Source organism: Xylaria bambusicola, assembly GCF_022495145.1.
Source record: "Xylaria bambusicola strain CBS 139988 unplaced genomic scaffold F5B22scaffold_6, whole genome shotgun sequence".
Classification (NCBI taxonomy): Eukaryota; Fungi; Ascomycota; class Sordariomycetes; order Xylariales; family Xylariaceae; genus Xylaria; species Xylaria bambusicola.
In genome coordinates, this window is record NW_025953559.1 from 117,301 (window position 1) to 138,599 (window position 21,299).

At 47.6% G+C, this 21,299-nt stretch overlaps 6 protein-coding genes across 6 annotated transcripts; 5 read left to right on the forward strand and 1 right to left on the reverse strand.

The window, feature by feature from the left end:
* The first annotated feature begins 2,083 nt into the window (after positions 1-2,083).
* On the forward strand, positions 2,084-4,390 carry F5B22DRAFT_592656 (terpenoid synthase). The gene is made up of 4 exons (XM_047973945.1): positions 2,084-3,134; positions 3,183-3,608; positions 3,659-3,782; positions 3,837-4,390. Exons 1-4 carry the CDS (start codon positions 2,782-2,784, stop codon positions 4,137-4,139), a joined length of 1,206 nt encoding a protein of 401 aa, XP_047834074.1. The 5' UTR covers positions 2,084-2,781; the 3' UTR covers positions 4,140-4,390.
* A 5,608-nt stretch (positions 4,391-9,998) lies between these two features.
* F5B22DRAFT_634012 (uncharacterized protein) lies at positions 9,999-11,127 on the forward strand (the record flags this gene model as incomplete). Its single annotated transcript, XM_047976919.1, has 2 exons — positions 9,999-10,254; positions 10,316-11,127. The coding sequence occupies 2 exons, from the start codon at positions 9,999-10,001 to the stop codon at positions 11,125-11,127; spliced, it is 1,068 nt and encodes a 355-aa protein (XP_047834075.1).
* Positions 11,128-12,596: 1,469 nt separating this feature from the next.
* On the forward strand, positions 12,597-14,411 carry F5B22DRAFT_457393 (cytochrome P450). Its single transcript, XM_047972031.1, has one exon. The coding sequence runs from the start codon at positions 12,946-12,948 to the stop codon at positions 14,320-14,322; it is 1,377 nt and encodes a 458-aa protein (XP_047834076.1). The 5' UTR covers positions 12,597-12,945; the 3' UTR covers positions 14,323-14,411.
* Positions 14,412-14,881: 470 nt separating this feature from the next.
* F5B22DRAFT_592662 (peroxisome membrane protein) lies at positions 14,882-16,572 on the forward strand. The gene has a single exon (XM_047973946.1). It carries the CDS (start codon positions 15,097-15,099, stop codon positions 16,300-16,302), a length of 1,206 nt encoding a protein of 401 aa, XP_047834077.1. The 5' UTR covers positions 14,882-15,096; the 3' UTR covers positions 16,303-16,572.
* A 13-nt stretch (positions 16,573-16,585) lies between these two features.
* On the forward strand, positions 16,586-18,342 carry F5B22DRAFT_592663 (uncharacterized protein). Its single transcript, XM_047973947.1, has 2 exons — positions 16,586-17,589; positions 17,807-18,342. Exons 1-2 carry the CDS (start codon positions 17,091-17,093, stop codon positions 17,923-17,925), a joined length of 618 nt encoding a protein of 205 aa, XP_047834078.1. The 5' UTR covers positions 16,586-17,090; the 3' UTR covers positions 17,926-18,342.
* Positions 18,343-19,884: 1,542 nt separating this feature from the next.
* Positions 19,885-20,888, reverse strand: F5B22DRAFT_457711 (NUDIX domain-containing protein). The gene is made up of 2 exons (XM_047972034.1): positions 20,874-20,888; positions 19,885-20,675 (listed from the first exon to the last, which is right to left on the reverse strand). The coding sequence occupies exon 2, from the start codon at positions 20,523-20,525 to the stop codon at positions 19,977-19,979; it is 549 nt and encodes a 182-aa protein (XP_047834079.1). The 5' UTR covers positions 20,526-20,675; positions 20,874-20,888; the 3' UTR covers positions 19,885-19,976.
* Positions 20,889-21,299: the final 411 nt, after the last annotated feature.

A 21,299-nucleotide genomic window follows, 5' to 3' on the forward strand; every position in this document is an offset into this window, starting at 1 on the left:
CCATCCTTGGCCACACACAGCTCGCTCATTCGTCCAGTTTGCCCATCATATCTGCCTCTGATCAAGGACTCCATTCAGGAATTCGGGCTTTCATACCACCTCTGTACAGGAGTTGACGTAGAATATTTGCAAATGGAGTGGATCTGCAATCGCCGCTTTTACATACTTAGTAGGTCGCCATTACATGCATGTACATACAGCACCCTACGTTGCCTACCCTCCTCCATATAATGTCAGCTTTTACTCGTACTGTAAGTACGTCTACCAAACCTACAGTACCACTTCTCTGTCGCCATCAGGTGTCAAGTATTGCCACTACTCTGCACTACCGACTACACTATGGGGTGTACACTAGATAGACTAAGTAGACTAAGTAGGTGCTCCGTACATGTATTATCCCCCGTGCCGCTAGACTAAAGTCCTATCAAGTGGGTGTCATGAGGCTTCCTCCGTGGTACTAAGTACATTAGTATGATAGAGTCTTCATTGGAAGGATCGAACCATACTGTAGTATATACTTTATCTGGAAAGATTCCTACCTTAACTACGCCCTAGTGTTTAGTTTCATAGCCTAGCCACCTGTTTCAGCACTTTGCTACCTTATTTACACTACCGTGGCACATGGGAGCAGCATCATGTAGTATGTATGCACACATGCCAAACTAGTTTCATGGACAATGCCAAGGCGATGAACTTGGGCACGGCCTTTGTAGTGGAAATCGTAGAACAGGTTCGGGTAAATGAAGCCTCATAGTCTAATTCTTGACGCTCATGATCTTAACAGCACACCATACTACACTTCATCAAAGACTCACTACTTACGCTATGGGTTCAGAATAACTGAGGGATACGCTAGATCCAATCAGAAATATCCGTCAGAATACAGGTAAGTAGTGTATGAACAAGGAAGAGGTCATTAAAAAGGAGGGGCAAGTGGGAACGAATAAGCGGGCTGTGGGCTGTTTTAATTCGCCAAGTTGTCAACGATCCCTAAAGGGGCTCTTCTCCCTCCCAACTGGAATTCGAAATGAATTAAAATCAGGTATTGAGAATAACAACCCATTATGAAACTAACCTTCCTGGACCACCAAGACTCCCAACATGTTGAAATACCAGAGGTTTGGTGGTATTGAAATCCTTGTCTGGACCCTCCCTCTGCCCGTCTGTTATAAATTCAAGACAAGGCGAACTGAGTGCTAGAAGTTCATGTAAAGTTACTGTACACTAAAGAGAAATCTCCATATCCACACACGCAGATATCAACGAAAAACTCAACATGCCACTCTTGCTATTATAGATGACCCTCGATGACTACCATATCTTAACCGGAGTGGCGTGTGCCCGGGACCCCTGCTCGGGGACTTTCCGCTGCCTCCCGCCTCCTTAGCTACAGGACACTAGTTTGTACTTGGTAGTAACACTTCCGTGGATATATTAATATTCCCCTAATGCGGAGTAACTGATGTGCGTTGAATATCCACATCGCTGCGTAAGTATATTCATGCACCCAACCCATGACCAAGGTTTTTCTTAACTACTAATACCTACTCAGTAAGTATGTAGTGAGAAATTACCATCATGTACCGTATGTAGCCAAGAGTGTTCCAAAATGATCTGGAATGGTTCGTACATGGTAATAGCGAGCCTCGCAGTCGGGTCCGCCGTTGTATCTGACGCAACGCGACGCGGGCCGGATTGCAGTATCAGGTCATCCCGGCAATGTGTGGGTCTAGCTTACACGACATATACTACTGTAAATAATGTAATGTAGCAGCGGCACTGTGAGACGACAACGTCTAGCTTCCTCCGGGAAAGTCCTAATTGTAACTTGTTACATGTACTCAGTCGTCATCACGCCGTGGGATAATACGTACAAAATTCTTGCAGGGTATCAAAGAATTGGCCGTAGTGTGCCCGTTTCTCGGAGTCGAATGAGTTGCAGACCAGTATCGCAGTTGAGGACCAGGTTCGATGTTAGTTCGGAATGCGTGGAAATAGTTAGGTATACAGGTATTGTACATCTAGTGTATACAGTAAGTATCTTTCCTCGGCCAGACACAAAATTGTTGTCTAGAGTTGTCTGGGCTAAAGTGATCATGAAAACCCAGGAGCAAGGTGGGTGCATTCAACTCAAGAATCTAAGTGGACAGTTTATAATTACCTCTTACCTGTTGACAGGGCCACAATATACTAAAGTAGACAGTCTCTACCTAAGGAAAAATGTGACCAATCAGGGTATCCATAATTCTCGTTATAGTTAACAAGCATATACTATCCTCATTCGTTACGCCCTTAGGAAGGTTCCTGCTGGGGTCTTGTTTAATCCAAGCCGAAGCTGTAGTCATATACATCAAGTAGATAGGATCTAGACGTTTAATCTAGCTCTTCCAGGCTCCTTAACCTCTCGAGACAGGGCTTCCTCCACATCTGGTATTCCACGATCAGAATTCCATTCCTGCACATAACCTGGCCCTGCCCACGTGTTCCCGTGTCTTAGTCTGTGGTTACAAAAGGTGCCTCTGAGAAATCACTTACGAGCTTGTAGACAGGATATTGAAGAGGAGGAGTCCTTCATTTTTCCCAATCGGTTGGGCTCGTCTCCCTTTCCTCTATTCATAACATTAATCTCACATAGCACTATAAGCAGGACGTCATACATACAATATCTGGGGGCCCATCATATCCACAGCTCGCCGGGATTTTGCATCAACGCTTTGACTCGAGCCCTTCCAGCACTTTATACCGTTCTGCATGCAGCTTAGATAGCTACTAGCGGCCAGGATGAAGGCTACAATACTCCAGATTGCTCAGCTTATTCGCTCTACCTTAAAATACTCTTTCTTGCACCATGTTGAGCCTACGTCGGAACACTCAGAAAAGTCCACGTTATCCTCCGAGGCAACATGTGTATCCTCAAATCTTCATGGGAGTGCCTTGGCTATAGCCACCCAACTCAATGGAAAAGTGTTACATCTCTCTGACCTCACCAAGGTGTTTGCTTCGTGGCCGACGGCAACAAACAAGCATGTTCGTGAGTTAGAGACTCTGGTCGATTCTCTGCTTGAGCGAGTCGTCACGAATGAGCGGAAGTTGAAAGCGCTCAAGCAAGCAGACTTTGCTCGCCTCATGTCTTTGTGAGCTACTCTATTCAACGTCACTCATAGTGTCACTAACACTCGCAGATGGTATCCTGACGCCGAATGGCCAGAGCTACTGGTTGCCACAGCGTACTCTGTATGGATCTTTGTCTGGGATGACGAGATTGATGCAGGTGATACCGACGCTGCAAACCACGAGGAGCTGGCTCAAGCTTACTACAAGCAATCCCTCGCCTATATTCACAGCCAACTGGGCCTTGATAAAGACCAGAAGGATGACATTGAGGCGCCTCACCAGAATATGGCTTTATTTGCGGATGTAGGCCGCGGATTGCTAAAGGCGACCGATACTCAACAACGACAGCGATTCTTTGACGAGCTGGAGAATTTCATGCTACAGGTGGGCGTTGAGCACTCGCACCGTATGGCCGGAACAATGCCAACTACGGATGAATATATGGAAATACGATCAGGCTCTGTCGGATGTGCACCACAAATCGCTATCACCGAGTGAGTGTCTTTTTCGTGCCGTAATGCTATACAAAGCTAACGCTATACAGCTACATGCTAAAGATAAGGCTTCCTGAGACAATTATGGAGTGTGCAGTTATGCGGTCTCTCTGGAGAGAAACCGTCTATATTTGTCTTATACTGAATGATGTTTACTCAGTCCAAAAAGAAATAGTAAGTTGGTTGAAACCCAGGATTTCCTGAAAACACCTCTAACTCCAGTCTCAGCTCCAGGGATCGCTTCTAAACATTGTGCCTGTGATATTCCATAACATGAAGCGGGGTGAAATGGACGCCGTGTCAAGAGATCTGGATGTCACGCTTAAGGAGTCAATGGAGAGATTTGAGGCGGCCGCAGAGGAATTTAGGGCCATGGCACCTGAAGACTCCGAGTTGCATGGCAACATTCTCAACTACATCAAGTGGTGCCGCTATTTCATCACAGGAGTGCTCTACTGGAGTCTGGAGTCGCGCCGCTACGGAATGGCGAAATGCATCAATGCAGATGGTACATTGAGTATTAGATTATGAAGCGACCACGACCGGGTTGTAATTCTTCTGCAGTCCGGATGCAACGGGGTGTCGAGGTAGTCCCTGGTAGTTTCGACATCATTAAGTATAATGTCACTTCGTACTGTTACAGCCCAGTCCTGCAAGCCATTATGTGCGTCAACACCAACACGTGGGGAGGGCATCAACGCCCCCTGTGCCCCCCGCTCTTTTTCTTAACGAGGCCGTAATTAGGGTAATTAGCCTCATATTATTACTGTACAGCATATACTTCCATTTCTTTACCAGGATAGTGATAATGATGCTACGCTGCAGCGCAGCGCAGCGTCTCGGATCTTTTCATATATAGCAGGTGGCTATCGCGTTCGCAGTGGTCGTCGATCATTATGCATGTTAGATGTAGAAGGGGTAAGCATCAACTCACACCTTGTCGATTATTGCAAGTAAAGTAGGTACCGGTAACCTAGGATAGGATACTTACTGTAGATGTTCTGCCTGTAGAAGCCAACACTTCGCAGCCAACAGTTGCAACCTCAATATGCGGTCAGTAGATAGGAAGTGACCGATGGCGCCATCATATCCAGTAGCTTAGCCAAATGCTATTCATCGTAAGGAGTCCACCAGGGTTGTCTGAAACGCGAATACGGATTACGCTGCGGACGCCTTTCAAATCCCCTATGTGAAAGCCTTCATGCCTTGCATCTAACTAGCATCCCGTGTAGCCAGTTAGAGGGGTAATTTGCGAAGAGTTTTCTACTTGCTATGTACTCCATAGTGTGAGTACAATACATAATAAGCACCTTATCTTGACGGGAATTTACTTAGTACACGGAAATCTTGCCATAGTTGGGTCTATTAACACCATGGCCGACGGAGACTGACTTACGCGATGGATATCAAGAGTAAAGTAACCATCGGCCTCATGACCTTTTTGGTTGATCAATAGCACTGATATAAAGGTAAATGCCATTGTAATGAAATGTATGTGATTTCTTTTGTAACCTGCGCTCGTTCGCCGGGAATGCACTGAAAGCAGCATGAGGATTCCCCCACGTTATTGCATTGTGGCTCTACTATAATACCCGACCCACCACGGTATCCTGATCGCATCTACATTCCAGAATCAATCAGCCGATCCGCTGCGGTTCGTTCCGTATGCAATCGTATCCCGGTCCTCGATAGCTGCGATGTTGGCTCTCCAAGAGGAGTGGAGATCACACAACCATTAACTGTGCTCAGGTGAGTGTGGCCGAGCTTGGGGCGGAACCTATTGTCCAGGGGTTGATGCATTGGCCAGGTATGTCACAACAGACTAAGTATGAAAGCATGAGTACATACAACCCTCCATGTACCTTCACCGTCACACCACTAGTTCGATTCTGCTACCTGTTATGATGCAATACCGTTATTGTATATAGCAGCGTGCATATAACGTGCATACCTATAGTTGCCGCCTATGGTTGAAGGGTCACAGTGCAGCCTACTTCGTGGGCCCGGCATACGTACTATGTAGGTACTCTTTCTTTGTTATGTTCTCCCTCCGGATAAGACTACAATTTTCTTTCCGTTAGAACTTTTGGCAATTGGGTACATCCACTTATAGACGCAGTTTAAAGGCAAGGTGAGGTCTTCCGGATCAGGCCCAACAGTGGACAATATGCAATTTCATGCAACGCTTAAACTGGATATATAGCCGAAATGTTAAGGCTCTTCTCATGCCAATATCCTCATCATGTTTTGGCAGTTAATCTAGTGTATAGCATAGAAGGGGGATTAAGGCAAACTTTGCTCGGCTACAATCTCATACTATGATCTTTCCACCGTACTACTTTGAATCGTAGGCCTGTAATCAAACGTGATTACTTCATCTTTACACTGCTGCTTTTGCTTTGTAGAGGTGTTATTGTTTTCAAGGATTGCTTGAGATACACACCTGTCATGAGGAATTTTAGTTTTCAGCGCTTTCACTTATATGTACATTATATAGGAAGGCTAAGAACGGCTGAGAAATAAGACCAAGAAGATATCTATGCTACAGAGGTTGCAAATTACTCACATCCCATTGTGCGTTGCAAGTAGAATTAGAAAATACTTTATGTCTATAACAAGGGCAGATGACTGGGCTTGAAAATTGAAGTCATTCAGATTACAATGATCAACCAGAGCTGCATGAGTCCTTGACCAACCAACTCCTTCTCAGCTGTTGGTGGCTTAACTCGACTCTATATACAACTGATCTGCCAGCCCGGACCCCCTGGGTCCCTACTTAGGGTCTGTTTCAAGAAGCGACATCTGTATAACCTCACTTTCCAATATTGCCTACATGTCTCTGGATGATTATTAACAGCCTACAATGGCTTTTCGTACGACCGAAGTGCAAGGCGGACTGCATATTCAGCTAGTACAGCTAATACAGCTTGTGCAGCTTGTACACGTGTAACAATGTCACCTAATGATTTACACTGCAGTTCTACTTATGGTGACTTACAACCAAGACAAATATCAACGAATGTATGAGCAGAATTATTATTGTCCCTTCGGATATGAGATAGAGTGTATCTAACGAATTGGTGGAACTGGTTTCATTCACAGTCTTTCGCCCAAACTACTTGTTATTATGTACAATTCAGTGCCAAATCCTTGACCATTGGCGATCAGGTTCAGGACAGAGTGGTAATCAGTTAAAACCCCATCTCAGTGCATATATATAAACTAACCTACATGCATGCAGTGACTCCGGGCGAACCTATTGGGAACCACGCTTGCAGGGATCTAATTAAAGTTAGCCCCTTTATTTGTGAGCGATAATCATGGTACTAAGGCTACTTCGCTTGGTTACTAGCTAACTTGTGATCCTAATCGATGGTGTGGCTCGTAATGAAATGGATAAGGCCGCGTGAGAAAATATACAGCCACTTTAGATAACCTTGTTCACACCGTAGAGAGTAGCGTGGTTCGTTCACTTGAAGGCGCTAGCATAGAGGAGTTATCAATTCATATTCGTTAGGGTCTATAATGCACATGGTAGGTCATATTCCATATATGACTATTAGTTGAGAAGGCAGTTCTCGTCTGGATGACAAGCATTCAACTAAGGCTCAGGATTGGAGCCATTCACACGAAAATATACCATTATAGCTGTCTGGGTCAGTATGATCCATTCGGACTCCTTCTATCTTCTTGGTGACTAATTTTGGACCAACCTTGACAACCCCTAAGATGGAACTCTCCTGCATCGTTCTAAGTTGCAGCCATTCACAATATCCAAAGCCGCTTCTAAATGATCGAGATTGATCACCTTTCCATCTAAACCATCTCTCTTCATCAAGCGTGATTCTGTAACAGCCTTGATGCAACAAGGTCAGCCATCGCGTATCATCTAAGAAGACTCAGGGAGGTTCTACAAATAATAACGTGCGTTGTTACAGCTGTGACAAATATCAGCTTGACTAAGCTAGAGGGCCCTCAAACTGGTGTATATTGACGCAAGAGTTCATTACTAAACGAGGCCTGTTCAATATATATATATATATATATATATATATTAGAGCAAAAGTCGAAGCCACTATCTCTTGGGACATTAACGAGGTTTATTAAAGTTTAAGACTGTTTAACTTGTATAGGCTGATGCTATATCTAAGACTTGGGAGGCTCAAGACCACGTAGAGGCCAGGGATCGCCAGTAAGTTCATCAAAACCACTAATTAGCTCATGAGTTTACCAAGTGTGGGTAGAACGAATGACACCTAAGTCTTTTTAATAAGATTCCCTTTAGCTAATATTGAACTAACTACTGCGTGATATTACATTATTCATAACTTATACTTTTAACTTGAACTTCAAACTTAACGGGGAGGGCGACGAATTTTAGAAAACACCTTAACTAATTCTATCTAATTTAGCATGATAAAAACTGCAATCTTGCCTCGACAGTAATTCACATGTTCCATTCTCTGACAGGGGGACCAAATCATCACCCCAAGAGATTAGTACTATAACCAAGTTGTTAATTAACAAGACTCGCACTTGAAGCCATTTAGAATGCAATAATCTTCCAGGGCTACTATATTCTTTGGTCACCAGACTATTTCTTGGCCCGATTGCCTGAAATGGATACTCTATAAAACTATGCGTAGTACCGCATTTCCTACTTATTCTGTCAAACACTGAGAGACACTTTTCTAGCTGAATCTCTTTGATCAACATACCTGGACGGAGTTTTGCCTGTACATAAATTAAGAATAATATCCGTAAGACCCCTCTCGAAGTCTAAATGCTCACCGATTAGATCATAAGACTATCATTAATTAACGTAGAGCTCAAGCCTCTGACGTAGTACCAATAACAAATTCACTGGTATTCAGCTTGTGGTGACGTCTCTGGCAGAAAAGGGCTGAGGTAGTAATACTAGTCATTTCACACAGCTGAGTTCGTCTTTAACGCTGGCAGGACCTCGCTAGTTGTTGTCACGGCAATAACTGTAGGACGAGTCGTGTTCCGTATTGACGTTAGGTATTAAGATGCCAATATTAAGTAGGGCCCTCCCAACTGACTCATAGTAGCCTGTAAGAATTTGACTTGACACTATCGGTAAATATCCTTCGGCAAAGAAGCTTCGGGATCTCGGCACGGCAGCGGACCGTTCCGACGCACCACTTAACCTTGTGCTCTGCAGCCCGAAGTACAATATTTTGGCATTTTAAGATTTACGGGCGTATGCTATTTTTTATCTACTTAGCCATTCCGAAGTCAATGACGACTAATGTATTGGTAGATGGTACTGTCGATTCAATAAAGCATTCTGTTACAAGGCTGACCACAATGAACACCCTGCACTTGATTTACATGCAGATTTCTGTTGCACGCTCATAGTAGGTAAGACACGCGGGCGTACTTGAACTTGAGGTTATCTAGCCCTCATTTATATGGAACTCATTCTTAGACCATAGAGATTATAAAGTGTTACACGTGTAACCTCTGTACCGGTTGAAGCATGCAGTTCGCCTTGCACTACGGCCGTACGAAGGACCATTGCAGGCTGTTCATGACCTTCCAAGACATGCAGGCAATATTGGGCAATATTGGAAAGTGAGGTTATACAGACTTCGCTTCTTGAAACAGACCCTAGAGACTCAGGCGGTCTGGGCTGGCAGATCATTTGTATATAGAGTCTTCTCAAGCCGCCAACAGCCGAGAAGGAGTTGGTTAGTCAAGGACTAATGCAGCCCTAGTTGATCATTGTAATCAGAATCCTCAGTTCCAAGCCCAGTTCGTCTGCCCTTGTTATATAAAGTCTGGTCTAATTGTATATAGACCAGGAAGGAAACCTAATGGAGCACATGGACATTGGCCAGCCATTGCAACTTGTTACATATCGTTTGAGCCTCTGGCCCTGGTTTTAACCCTTGTACAAATATACTCCGAGTGTTTAATATGAAAGTAGGCACAGAGGTTACCAATGGATTGATCCTAGCATGTTTGGCTTGAGTTGTCGATTCCCATCCCGATATGCGTAAAGGAGGGGTCCCTTAAACCAATTATTCAATAGGAAAGAATAATGATTAAATGTCTCGATAGATAGAAGTCATGGGTGAGGTCGAGTCGTAGTCAATGTATAAAGAGCCGTAGCGTCTCTTGCCCAGCATTTGTGGGGCTTCGCAATGACGCAATAAAAACATCTCTCCACGTTTCAGTCATGAATCATAAAATATCTTTCCCGGAGGAAAGGTCCATAACTAGCGACTGCATATTGAATGTCCATCGTCATCCATTATACATGCCCGGTAGATATTGATGAGTATATAGTTAGTTGACCCATTGCTGAGCCCAACAAGATGTTCCCTCCACCGTCACCATCACCAAATACACAGCTTCGACGTCATGATTTCACCGCTCGTGCGCCGCGTTGCCAACCACCATAAGAAGACCATCATCTCGCGATGTGTTCTGGTTACTGCTAACTCTTCATTATCCTCTCCGCAACGAGCTTTTTCACTAACTCACACCCAACCTCGACTCTCACAACATCAAATATCAACGCCACTACAAGCACTCAGGATGGTTTCCAACTCCGCTAACAAAAGATTTTCGCGAGAGCATCTCTTCGACTGCAAGGGCCGTGTCGCCCTTGTCACAGGCGAGTGTACTCTAAGTTACTAGTTCTCCCTACCATGGCTAACCACTCGTTGTCGTTACAGGAGGTGGCTCGGGTATTGGTCTCATGATCACACAAGCTCTTATCGCGAACGGTGCCAAGGTTTACATCACAGGCCGAACCACTGAGAAGCTAGACCGCGTCGTACAGACCTACTCAGAAGGTCAAGACACCATCATCCCCATCCAGGCCGACATAACTTCGAAAGAGGACATCAAAAAGCTTGTTAACACGATCGAATCAAAGGAGTCTAAAGGATTGCACATCCTCGTCAACAACGCCGGCATAAGCGGCTCGACACTCGAGACGTCGGCATCCTCGGCCGAAGAGGCCAAGAAGAACCTCTTCGACGCCGAGGTGTCGACATTCGAGGACTGGACTTCAGTTTACCAGACGAATGTGTCCCAGCTTTTCTTCATGACGACGGCATTGCTACCCCTCTTGGCAAAGGCCAGCGAGAGCGAACGTGGATGGTCTAGCACCGTCCTAAACATCACCTCAATCTCAGGACTCGTCAAGTCCTCACAGCATCACTTCCAGTACAACGCCAGCAAGGCCGCCGCAAACCACCTCACGCGCATGCTAGCGACGGAGATTGCCTCCGAGAACGGCATCCGCGTGCGCATCAACGCCATTGCGCCTGGTGTCTTCCCCAGCGAGATGACGGCTGGCGAGAGCCGTGATGACCAGAAGAGCGAGCTCGACGTAGACAAGTTCAAGAACAAGGTCCCAGCTCGAAGACCGGGCAGGGACGAAGACATGGCGCAGGCTGCGTTGAATGCCGTATGCAATCAATATATTAATGGTGAGGTAATGGTCGTGGACGGAGGATATACCATTGCTGCGGGCAAATAGAGAGGAAAATTACACGAAAATTGATACTATAATACTGAGTATCGTTCTACGTCGAGTTTGGCCTGTAATGAGATTTTTGCTTGCTCGGGCGTTTCGACTGACTGATACTCATGTCACGACTGCTAACGCAGTCTCAGAGGGAGTATGTGCTGAAGGCATTCTTGCGTATGAATTCTTTATACTGTCCTGCGCCAAAGCTCCCGAGCTACAGTGTCATCTACCACGCATAGAATTGTGCTGTAATAGCACCACCGGTTGGTAGCTAGATGAGACACTCATATTCAGCGACGCGAAGCATGGTTTGATGTCTCAACTTCCTCGCAGCATAACCATCTTAAGCTGGCTGTGATCTCGGCATCAGAGCTCCAAAATCTAACACCAAGACTATCCTTCCGCTGATTTCGAAAAACCAAAATAGATGGCAGTATCAATGCTAGCTATCCTTAGCTTTGGTGCTGCATTCCTTCTCAATGACTCGGATCGGACCAGATGCTGGCGGAGATTGAAGCGACGGTTGTATTAACATCTAAGCGAAACTCAGCTATACTAGATAGCTCTAGATGAGTGAATGAGGAATGATAGGTATTCCGTTCCCACTAGGGGGCGAACGCTGTTGTGGAATGAATTGGCAAGCCGCAAGTCGCTATAAAATATAAATGTAGTTGCTTTGTATCATGATAATATTACTCTTCTCCTAATTCCATATCTTAAGTTAGGATGCTTTGTATTGCGGCCGTCTCTGTGGCCAGGTCTCGTCGATGACTAAAACTCGTAGCATTTTCGTAGATACCCGTAACATCACCTTTCTTTGGTTTTGAGTACAGGTAGTGCTCAGTAACACTCTGGTTATGATTGGTTCGTAAGTTGGATCAATATTGCAAGGAACCGGCAACGCGGCTTAAGTCTAGTGGAGATATGTTTCCGAAAAGATAGTAGGTATAGCTGACGGGTATAGCCGCTGTTCACCTTTCTGATTGGGAGTATTCCAGAATCTACCGTGGCAGTTTAATATCGATATTGTCAAAGTACGAGAAGGGTAATAATGGCCGACATATGTTGGCATTGGAGGAGGACTCAGTTGCCGGTCCCGTTGCGTATCCTGTATGCTGTAGCCCGACATATCATACTGCGAACGAGCACCATCTCATCTCGATTCCTGGTCGATCATTTATTAGTCTTACCGTATCAGTCAAATTGAAAAGTGGAGAAGCACTCTAGCTCAATTTCCAGACTGGACACTGGCTGGTTTATCATGCATGAATATGGCTAGCTGTGTACGGCTGTTGCACCAGAAGAGAATGGCTCGAGTGGTTGGGCTGAGCTGTGCCGAGAATATCTAATCCTATTAAGACAAGTAAATCTCTAGGTCGGCCGTAGACATTATGACAAGCTCGGGAAGGTTGGCTTCCAAGTGGGCAAAGGAGACTATGTACTGCACCGGTAAGTCATCTAATGCAAGAGGACGGCAGATCGTCTCTAGGATTGGTCCATAATGAGCATAGGTATGACATATCAGCTGTCCTCGATTGGACTCCCCACCTGCAGATATCCGTGATTTTCGTAGCTAGACCCGCGAAAAAGCAAAGTGATAGTAATGTGGCTACTTAGTTCTCAGGCAGTACTGCTCAGGGAGCTTGTTATGTGCTGCCTTCACACAGTAAGTATATTGCGGTGAGATGAGGGAGTGAGGGAGTGAGGGAGGGAGGGAGCTGTGCTCGCAGCCCAATGCTTTAAAACCCGAGCTACCGCACTGCCGGCCGTCTTTATCCAAATCCTTCTCACTAGCAAACTGGTGATTCTACACGTCAAGAAGTGATCATGTCTCAGCCAATTCCTCAGCCACCGGGTCTGCCTCTGCTAGGCAATATCAAAGATGTCGACCCAAACAACACATGGTGGTCCCTGAAGACTCTATCCGAAAAATACGGAGAGATCTTCCAGATCAAGGTGTTAGGCAAGACTCTCGTCTTCGTGGCAGGTGCAGCGTTGGCCGAAGAGCTGTGCGATGAAAAGCGATTCAGGAAGTTCGTGGGTGGTCCCATTGTCGAGATCCGATATACAGTACACGATGCGCTCTTTACAGCCTACGACAACGAAGCCTCCTGGGGTATTGCTCATCGCATCATAGCGCCTAAGCTAACGCCTACTGCGCTTACCGACAACTTCAACGAGATGCGAGACATAACGAGTGAATTTTTAGAGAAATGGAAGGGTTTAGGAGCCAACAACAAGATTGCTCCTCTCGGAGAGCTGAACCGACTTAACCTCGAGCTTACCACGGCCACTCTTTTCGGCAAACGACTCAACTGCCTCACGGGTCCCGAACATCCTGTCCTTAGAGCCATGGAAGACGCGACATCTGAGGCTATCAAGCGACCTACTCGACCGGGTATCCTAAACTGGCTGTTCTACGGTGGCAAGTTGAAATCGGCTACCAAGACACTGCGATCATGGGCGGCCGAATTGGTACAACACCGCAAAGACAACCCCACGGACAGGCAGGATGTACTCAATGCGATGCTCACGGCTAAAGACCCGGAGACAGGCAAGGGCTTGACGGACTCTGAGGTCGTTGATGAAATCGTCAGCATGCCCATCGGCAGTAGCACGGCACCTTGTCTCCTTAGCGCCAGCATCCTCTTCCTCTTGCAGAACCCCGAGGTTGTGACCAAGGCACGCCAGGAGTTGGACGCTGTCATTGGCGATGGCGATTTCCAGTATGAGCACTTGGAGCAGCTCAAGTACATCGAGGGCGTGATGCGTGAGTCGCTCCGTCTGTCGTTCGCGGCGCCCGGCTTCAACATTGAGCCGATCCCCAAGAAGGACGACAAGAGCCCCGTGCTCCTTGGAGGTGGAAAGTACCAGATCGCTCACAACCAGGCTGTCATCATCGTGCTCGCGGGCGTTAACCGCGACCCCGAGGTATTCGAGGAGCCGTTGGCGTTCAAGCCTGAGCGCATGATGGGCGAGTCATTCGAGAAGCTGCCGGCAGGGGTTAAGAAATGGTTCGGCAACGGCAAGAGACACTGCATCGGCATGCACTGGGCAGACCAGTTCAACATGGTCGTTTTGGCCAAGATGATCAAGGAGATTGACTTTGAGGCAGTGAATGCGGCATACAAGCTCGAACAAGATGGGTGGTTCAACGTCAGACCCATCGGCTTCGAGGCCAAGGTGAAGCCGAGAGCGGTTTGAAGGACTGGCCTTGCGGACATGTGCAAGCGTGGTAGTGACGGTTTGTGTTGGGATTGGGTTTGAAGCTTTCCGTCTGTCGTCTTGATACCCCAAATGACCTGATATGACCTTTAAGCGGAAGCGACATACAAGGAAGGGGCCAGCAAGGTCTCGATGAATGAATGTAACGTATTGTTGTTAGCCTACTTGGTAGCCTACTTGGTAGATATAATCCGTAATCGAACAGGCATGAAAAGCATGGGAGAGAATGAGGGTAAAAACAGATTGGAAATAATGACATGAACCATTAACTCCCTGGCTGGCATACTGATGTATTAGCCACTCTCTTTTAGCGATGTGATGGTAGAGAGTAGGTACATCGAGGTACATAGACATCTATTTCACCTAGGCAGGTGCCTACACATGTACTCAATCCAGTACATAGTAGGTACATAATAGGTACATAGTAGGTACATGGTAGGTACATACAGCAACCGAAGGCACCACTGGGCCGAGGCAAGTTTGGCACGACAAGCACTGACGCCAAGGCTACTGCACTCCCTGCGCTTCACTGAGTGTCCTCCCCCCATTCTGCCCCCATCATGCCATGACGCGAAATCTCCCACCACAACGGCTCGGATATGGTGTCTCTACAATCATCTCTGTCCTTTCTCTCATTTTTCCATTTCGATTCGTCTTCTAAGGTCTTTAATTAGTGTTCGCCTATGCCCTTTTAATAACAATTCCACCGTTTCCCCCACGTGCTGATTACCTACCCGATCGGCCGCCTCTTTTATGCCATCGCCGGCTGACTCCTTCCACAAGACGGCGGTGCCTCAACCGACCACAACTACAATCACGACAACCCCAACAACGGCGCCAACGACGTCGCGAAATCCCATCCCCAGTCTTGCATCCATGCCGCCAAAATGGCTGCACATGTACAGCGACTTCATCACTAAGAACGCCCACCAGGTCTCGCAGATCGAGAGCGCATTGCGATCCTTGACCTACATCATCCCTGGTCGCTTCCGTGACGCCGAGATCGCCTCCGAAACCGTCCACTCCGGCGTACAGCTACTCGCTCTGTACCACGACTCTGTGCTCCGTAATGCCGTCAACAAGATACCCTCTTTGTCAACCGCCAGGATACCTGGCCCCCATGCTCGGTACACCAGGTTTTGGGCCGCTAAGAGCGGCCTCTACCGCAGAATAGCCCTGCTGTTACAGATTATACAGTACACCGAGATGCTGTGGGAGATGGCAGCCAAGCGCCGGGGCGAGAAGATACGTTGGCGCGTAGTCATAGTGCTAGAAGCTCTCAAGGCCATCTGCCGCCTCCTCCTCATGCGAATAACGAGCTCGAGGCCACTCGTCACTCCTCCCCTGCCTGAGCGGGAGCCCATACCGACCGACGATGATCGTTCGGACGAGGATGCATTGAAAGAGCTCATGGGAGAAGAGCCTAGCCTAGCCGACGCCGACGGTTCGGCTAGAGCAGCCCATGAGAAGGAATGGTCCATGCCACGGACTAGGTCAAGCCTACCAAGCCTGCCCAACCCCGCGGATGTGAGTTCCTATCTTCAAAGCCGGGTCTTGACAGCCGACGATATCAAGCCCGCAGCAAAGCTCCTCAATACATTATCACGATCTGGCAAAGCTGCTGAAATATTGCACATATTATCGCCATTGGTTTACGCAGTGGCCATGTCGCAAAGCAAGGATAAGAAATCATGGGCGCCATGGGTCATTGGACTCAGTATAGAATACACGGCACGGCAATTGCGCGACCGAGGTCTACGCAGCACTTCTCTGGAACAAGAGGAGTGGGGCAAGAGATACTGGGCGGCCGGGTGGTGGACGATGAGAGGAGCCTTCTACGAAAATGTCACCAAGGGGCTCATAACCGGTGTGCGTCGGCGCATGCCGAGCCTCGTGTCCGGCATTCTCGAGGACTATGAGTATCTGTGGGAGAATTATTACTTTAGCACGAGCGCTTAATATCCCTGTACCAGTTTCCCCCCAAACCAACCCGCTATGTCCTTTAGTTGTCCTGAAGAATAGAACTTTGTAAGATAGAAAGCATAGTGGTCTCGCCGTGGATGAATTATGCCATTAAGGGATTTTATAAGAGTACCAACTTCATCTCACACCACTCAGAACAGTCTACTGTCAACGTCGAGTGGCCATAATTAGTCGCGACTCACATAGGTATTAGAACGGTTATTATTCAAAGATGCCCTAATCTAATCCGATGGTTTGAAACTCCAGATTAACTCTTGTCTTCAGAACTGATACCAAGAATGAGTACGTTGGAAACTCCAATACGACTTGTAATTCTGTGTCTTGCTTAGACCCGCGCACTCCAACGAAGGATTCGTGTGAAGTGCAGATGTTCCCTTGAGCATTTGCCTGAGCATGACAGTGTCCCGTTGTCAGCAGGACCCCCCTCTTCATCCCACTCATAATAGGGCACAACGTCTATCATATATCGTCCTTAATACTTACGTTTATTCTTTCAGAAGCCCCGTTTTTGTACACCAACTACATATCCTATAAAGGATGTCATCGAGAATGAGCGAGGCATTAAAGAATGCCATCGAACAGCCCGAATTACCGTGGCGGCAACGCGTGAGCTCCGTACCCTGGAAACCAGACTCTCCGCACCCGCAGCCCGTTTTCAGATTCGATGGCACGACGCAGGACTGGAGGAGATAGGGGCGCACCCATCACAACCACAATCCGAAATCATAAATAAATTTGTTCTCTTCAGCTGAAACATCGACTTCATGCTCCCCCACCCAAGCTCGCGCTTGAAAGCCACCCTGGCCGAGCTCCAAACGCGCATCGCAGCGTTACCGGCGAACGCGGCGGCCGTGATCGTCTTGCAGGAGTGTGTACCGCAGGGCCTGGACACGATCGGCTCGACGGCGTGGGTGCGGGCGGGGTTCCTCCGCACGGACGTAAATTCGCGCAACTGGGCGTCGAGGTCTTACGGCACCACGACGCTTGTGGACCGGAGGCTGAGCGTGGTAGGGTGTTTCCGTATCCATTACGCACTGACGGATATGGACCGCGATGCGCTGTTCGTTGATGTCGTTTTTGGTTTGAACTCCGGAGATGGGAAAGAAAGCGTGCCGGAAGGGTATAGTGCTGGATCAAGGGGCAAAACCATACGCTTCTGCAACACCCATCTTGAGTCTCTCGCTCATGAACCGGCTTTTCGTCCCTCACAAACTGCTCTCGCGGCGAAGTTCATGCATGAGGACTCTGTTCATGGAGCACTATGTAAGTACTTCATATTATCTTATCGATCCTACGCCGTTCATTTGCATTCTTATAGCTCTTCTTTCTCAATTTCTTTTGAGAATGCCCGAGTAGCTCCTGGGCTTAGATATTATATACACCGAGACCGGAGTACATATTCTGAAGAACACGCCTAAGTAGAATATAATGCAGCTCACACATGACGTCGCTCTGAACTGATGAAATAACCCAATCACAGTAGCAGGGAACTTGAATGCCATCCAGCCCTTCGACTGCACTTTACATAGCGACAACGGCCTGCGCGACGCATACCTAGAACTTGGAGGCCAAGGGGATAGTGAAGAGGGGTATACATGAGGCCAACAAGCGGCGCCCGAGCTCCGGAATATGTACGGCTGTTCGCGGATGGACATGATACTATACTGCGGTGGAGTTTCTATCCAGGGCTTCGGCCGGTTCGGTGCCGATGTCGAGGTCACCGAGGAGGGCGAGAAGGAACGCATCATCCGGTCTTGGGGTTTTGAGGAGGCCTGGATTACCGACCATTTAGGCATCTTTGCCGAAATAACTGTTTTTGATTGATGAGGTAGCGAGAAATCTAATAGCCATGGCAATAATAAGCTGGAGGGAGAGCGGATGGCACGCCAGCCTCATGAGGAAGTGGCATTCCTTCAAACTACCTAGGTAGTATGACCATGGATACTCATATGGCGCTTCATTAAGCTTGCAAAGTATCAAAGCAATCCGCATTTCTTCTTCTTCTTCTTCTTTTTTTTGGAGGTAGCTGGAACAGTAGCCGCGTTCACCGCCGTTGATTGATTGCTGAGATATAAGCATAAGACCAACACTTCCTAAACGTTCTCGTGCATATTATATATGCTGCATCATCCACAGCTTAAGACGATTTCCTTTTATAGCCGCAGTTGCATCATCTTTGAACTATTGATAGCCTAACAGCAGCTCACGATTCCAACTTGATAGGTAGAATCGTACGCGGCGGTCGATGTACACTGGCGCTACAACGCCGACGGTAATTCGAGTTTACTTGGATTCTAGATCTCATATACTCTAAGCTAAATCATGGGTCCTCCCCTTTCTCTCTCAGGGATGCGTATGTGTGTATGCGCGCGTACCTCGCCATGTGAAGAGGGGTAGTGACGAGAACGTGGTTGCCCTTACTGTCCAGCTTGTATAGTAAAGCCCGGATCTTTGATGAATATGTTATCAGTAAAAGCCCACTAAATAAGCAGTCATAAATCAGATTACAACAGCTTATATGACAAGTCACACGAGACTATAACGATTTCACCAGTTTCCCCTTCACTTTCCCTCTTGCCATTCACAGCCAACAGCATCGTCGCCTTTACGCCTCTCATTCGTGCTCAGCGGCACCACTACTTATGATTTACTCAACCTCTCATTAAGATGACAGATTTGCCCATAAGAACAATCGAAGGAGGTGACAATGTGGCGCGGGGCCCGATGAAGGGGAGTGTCGGATTAGCGATGCAACTTGGCCACAACCTTGCTTCAGAAATATCATAGGCTATCGTTTCCCACTTTGGACTATGCTGGCCATGGGTGTTTCTACATAATCACAGATGTAAGCTTCGTGAGTCCATTGTGGGGCCGAGGCGAAATCATCGGTGTACTCCCAGTGTCTACTAACTCATGTCAGCTCATGCTGCCTATTCCAGGGTTTTCAATGATAGTTTGACGCAAAAACCACAGTTTTAGCTGCCATGTTAGTATCGAGATTGGAATCAAGATATAATTATTGTATAACCATCGTTCAGCTAGGCTATAATGAAGGGTTTAACCACCACGTTACTCTTGTACAGGTGAACGCGGTGAGCATAGGGTATGGAACTTCTTGTTAGGCGTATCCATTTTGAGAGCTTGAAGAAGGAAGCGCTGCTTGCTGTATTGTACGTATAGACACACAACAAGGGAAATGTTGGTGATTCGCCATCTGCAGTCAGCCACCAGAAACCAAGGCGGCGGCCAGTCGGTCAGTTGGCCAAGAAAAATGATGAAGATAGCCTTCGCCACCCCCCTCCTCCCCACGGACCTAATGCACAAGATACAGTGGGCTACAGGCGAAGCAACTATGCGCTGTGTGGCGTCGCGATGGCTGGGGGTATATTAATCATTGTATTCCCAGGCTTTACTCAATAAGAATAAAAATCTATGGAAGAGTACTAGATAGGCGGGTAGGGCGGTAAGTGGTTTTACGAGAAAGTAATTTTTCTAGAGACCCCCCTTTTGCCGGTAGTCTATCCTACCCCTCTGTTGTCTCGTTTCACTCGTTAACTAATTAATCCATTCATTCAATCATCATTCAATCATCGAGCTGTCCATCTAGTCCATCAACGGACATCTCAGTGTCGTCATCATATTTATTATCATCACACGACCACGCCATTATCCGAGTGCTGTTCCATAAGCTCAACAGCACGTTTCAAGACGTCGCGGTCCTTCTGGAACGTGAGACGTTCAAGCGCACGATCTGGTCTCATGAACACCGCCTTGAACTGCTGCTCACCCTCCCCCGCGGTACCATCGAGCGTGGCAACGAACCACCAGACGAGCTTGACACCCTTTTCCTTGCCGAGGTCCCGAACGTCTAGCATAAAGGGCTCGACGAGGCCGTCATAGATACGCGGGACGTCGCCGACATCGCCGGGCTCGAGCTCTGACGGCGCGCGCGTAACGAGGCGGAGTGGCCGCAGCGCGATTCCGTATCCAGATTCCTCGCGCACCTCACGCTTCACAGTCGCCTGCCGTGTCTCGTTGCAGTTCCTCCGACCCTTGGGAAGAACCCACTCATCGCATTTCGCGTGGTATAGCAGGCATACTTTGTTCGGATGCGTTGAGGTGTCGAAGACTATGGCGCCGCAGGCCTCCACAAAGAGATCCGAGGGGTAGAGCGTGCTTTTCCACCAAAACTCTGCCATTCTTTCAGAATTGAACTGTGTCGCTAGTACTGAATGGTTCGCTAATTCTCTGTTTTCCTATTATTTTCTCTGACGTCCACCAAGCACATGGGTTGACGGTGAGATCGAAGTCGCTAGGTGGGATAAGTCTGGTGGCTTAATCAAGCCTCGCTCACAATTTATTAGGTCTAGCCAACGGCCTAGCAATGTCTATATGTGCCCTAAAGACTAACCAAGGCAGAGCTTTGTCCTCGTGTTAGGAAGGGAAGGGCGAGGACAGATGCAAAGTGTAATAAGAGAGAGAGAGAGAGAGAGTGAGAGAGAGAGAGAGGAGAAGATGTCAAGAGAAGATAAAGAAGGCCCACACACAAAGTAAAAAGGCACGGATCCGAGCTCGCTCATCAGGACCACCTAGCCATGACCTTTTTCATTACCTCTGTCTAATCGGAAACCATGTCTCGCTCGATTGATTAGATGCTGGGGAATCCAAGTGAGAAATTGGACTCGACAAGCTGGGCAGTAAGCAAAACCGGGCAGCCCGGGGACCTGTCAGATAGAATGTGCTCGACGACGAGTAAAAGGAATCGTGCGCGGGTAGGGTGTGTGTGACCCGACCCAGCAATCACCGGCGACTTGCTGCGCCAACCCACAGTGGCCAACAGAGAAGACACGGATATAAGTCGTCTTTTGTGACAATGGTGCATATTCTAGGAATCGTAAATGCACGATTGGGAAGCAAACTCTGGCTCGCGACGCTACTAGCAAGCAGTGCTGACGGGGCCGGGGAAGGTCTGG

What these genes read in the sequence shown, in the direction of transcription:
- F5B22DRAFT_592656 (XM_047973945.1), top strand. Translation starts at nt 2,782, where the DNA reads ATGAAGGCTACAATACTCCAGATTGCTCAGCTTATTCGCTCTACCTTA. An exon ending in CCACAAATCGCTATCACCGA is followed by an intron (nt 3,609 to 3,658) that starts GTGAGTGTCTTT and finishes AACGCTATACAG; the next exon opens with CTACATGCTAAAGATAAGGC. An exon ending in ACTCAGTCCAAAAAGAAATA is followed by an intron (nt 3,783 to 3,836) that starts GTAAGTTGGTTG and finishes CTCCAGTCTCAG; the next exon opens with CTCCAGGGATCGCTTCTAAA.
- F5B22DRAFT_457393 (XM_047972031.1), top strand. Translation starts at nt 12,946, where the DNA reads ATGTCTCAGCCAATTCCTCAGCCACCGGGTCTGCCTCTGCTAGGCAAT.
- F5B22DRAFT_592662 (XM_047973946.1), top strand. Translation starts at nt 15,097, where the DNA reads ATGCCATCGCCGGCTGACTCCTTCCACAAGACGGCGGTGCCTCAACCG.
- F5B22DRAFT_592663 (XM_047973947.1), top strand. Translation starts at nt 17,091, where the DNA reads ATGCTCCCCCACCCAAGCTCGCGCTTGAAAGCCACCCTGGCCGAGCTC. An exon ending in CTCTGTTCATGGAGCACTAT is followed by an intron (nt 17,590 to 17,806) that starts GTAAGTACTTCA and finishes ACCCAATCACAG; the next exon opens with TAGCAGGGAACTTGAATGCC.
- F5B22DRAFT_457711 (XM_047972034.1), bottom strand. Translation starts at nt 20,525, where the DNA reads ATGGCAGAGTTTTGGTGGAAAAGCACGCTCTACCCCTCGGATCTCTTT.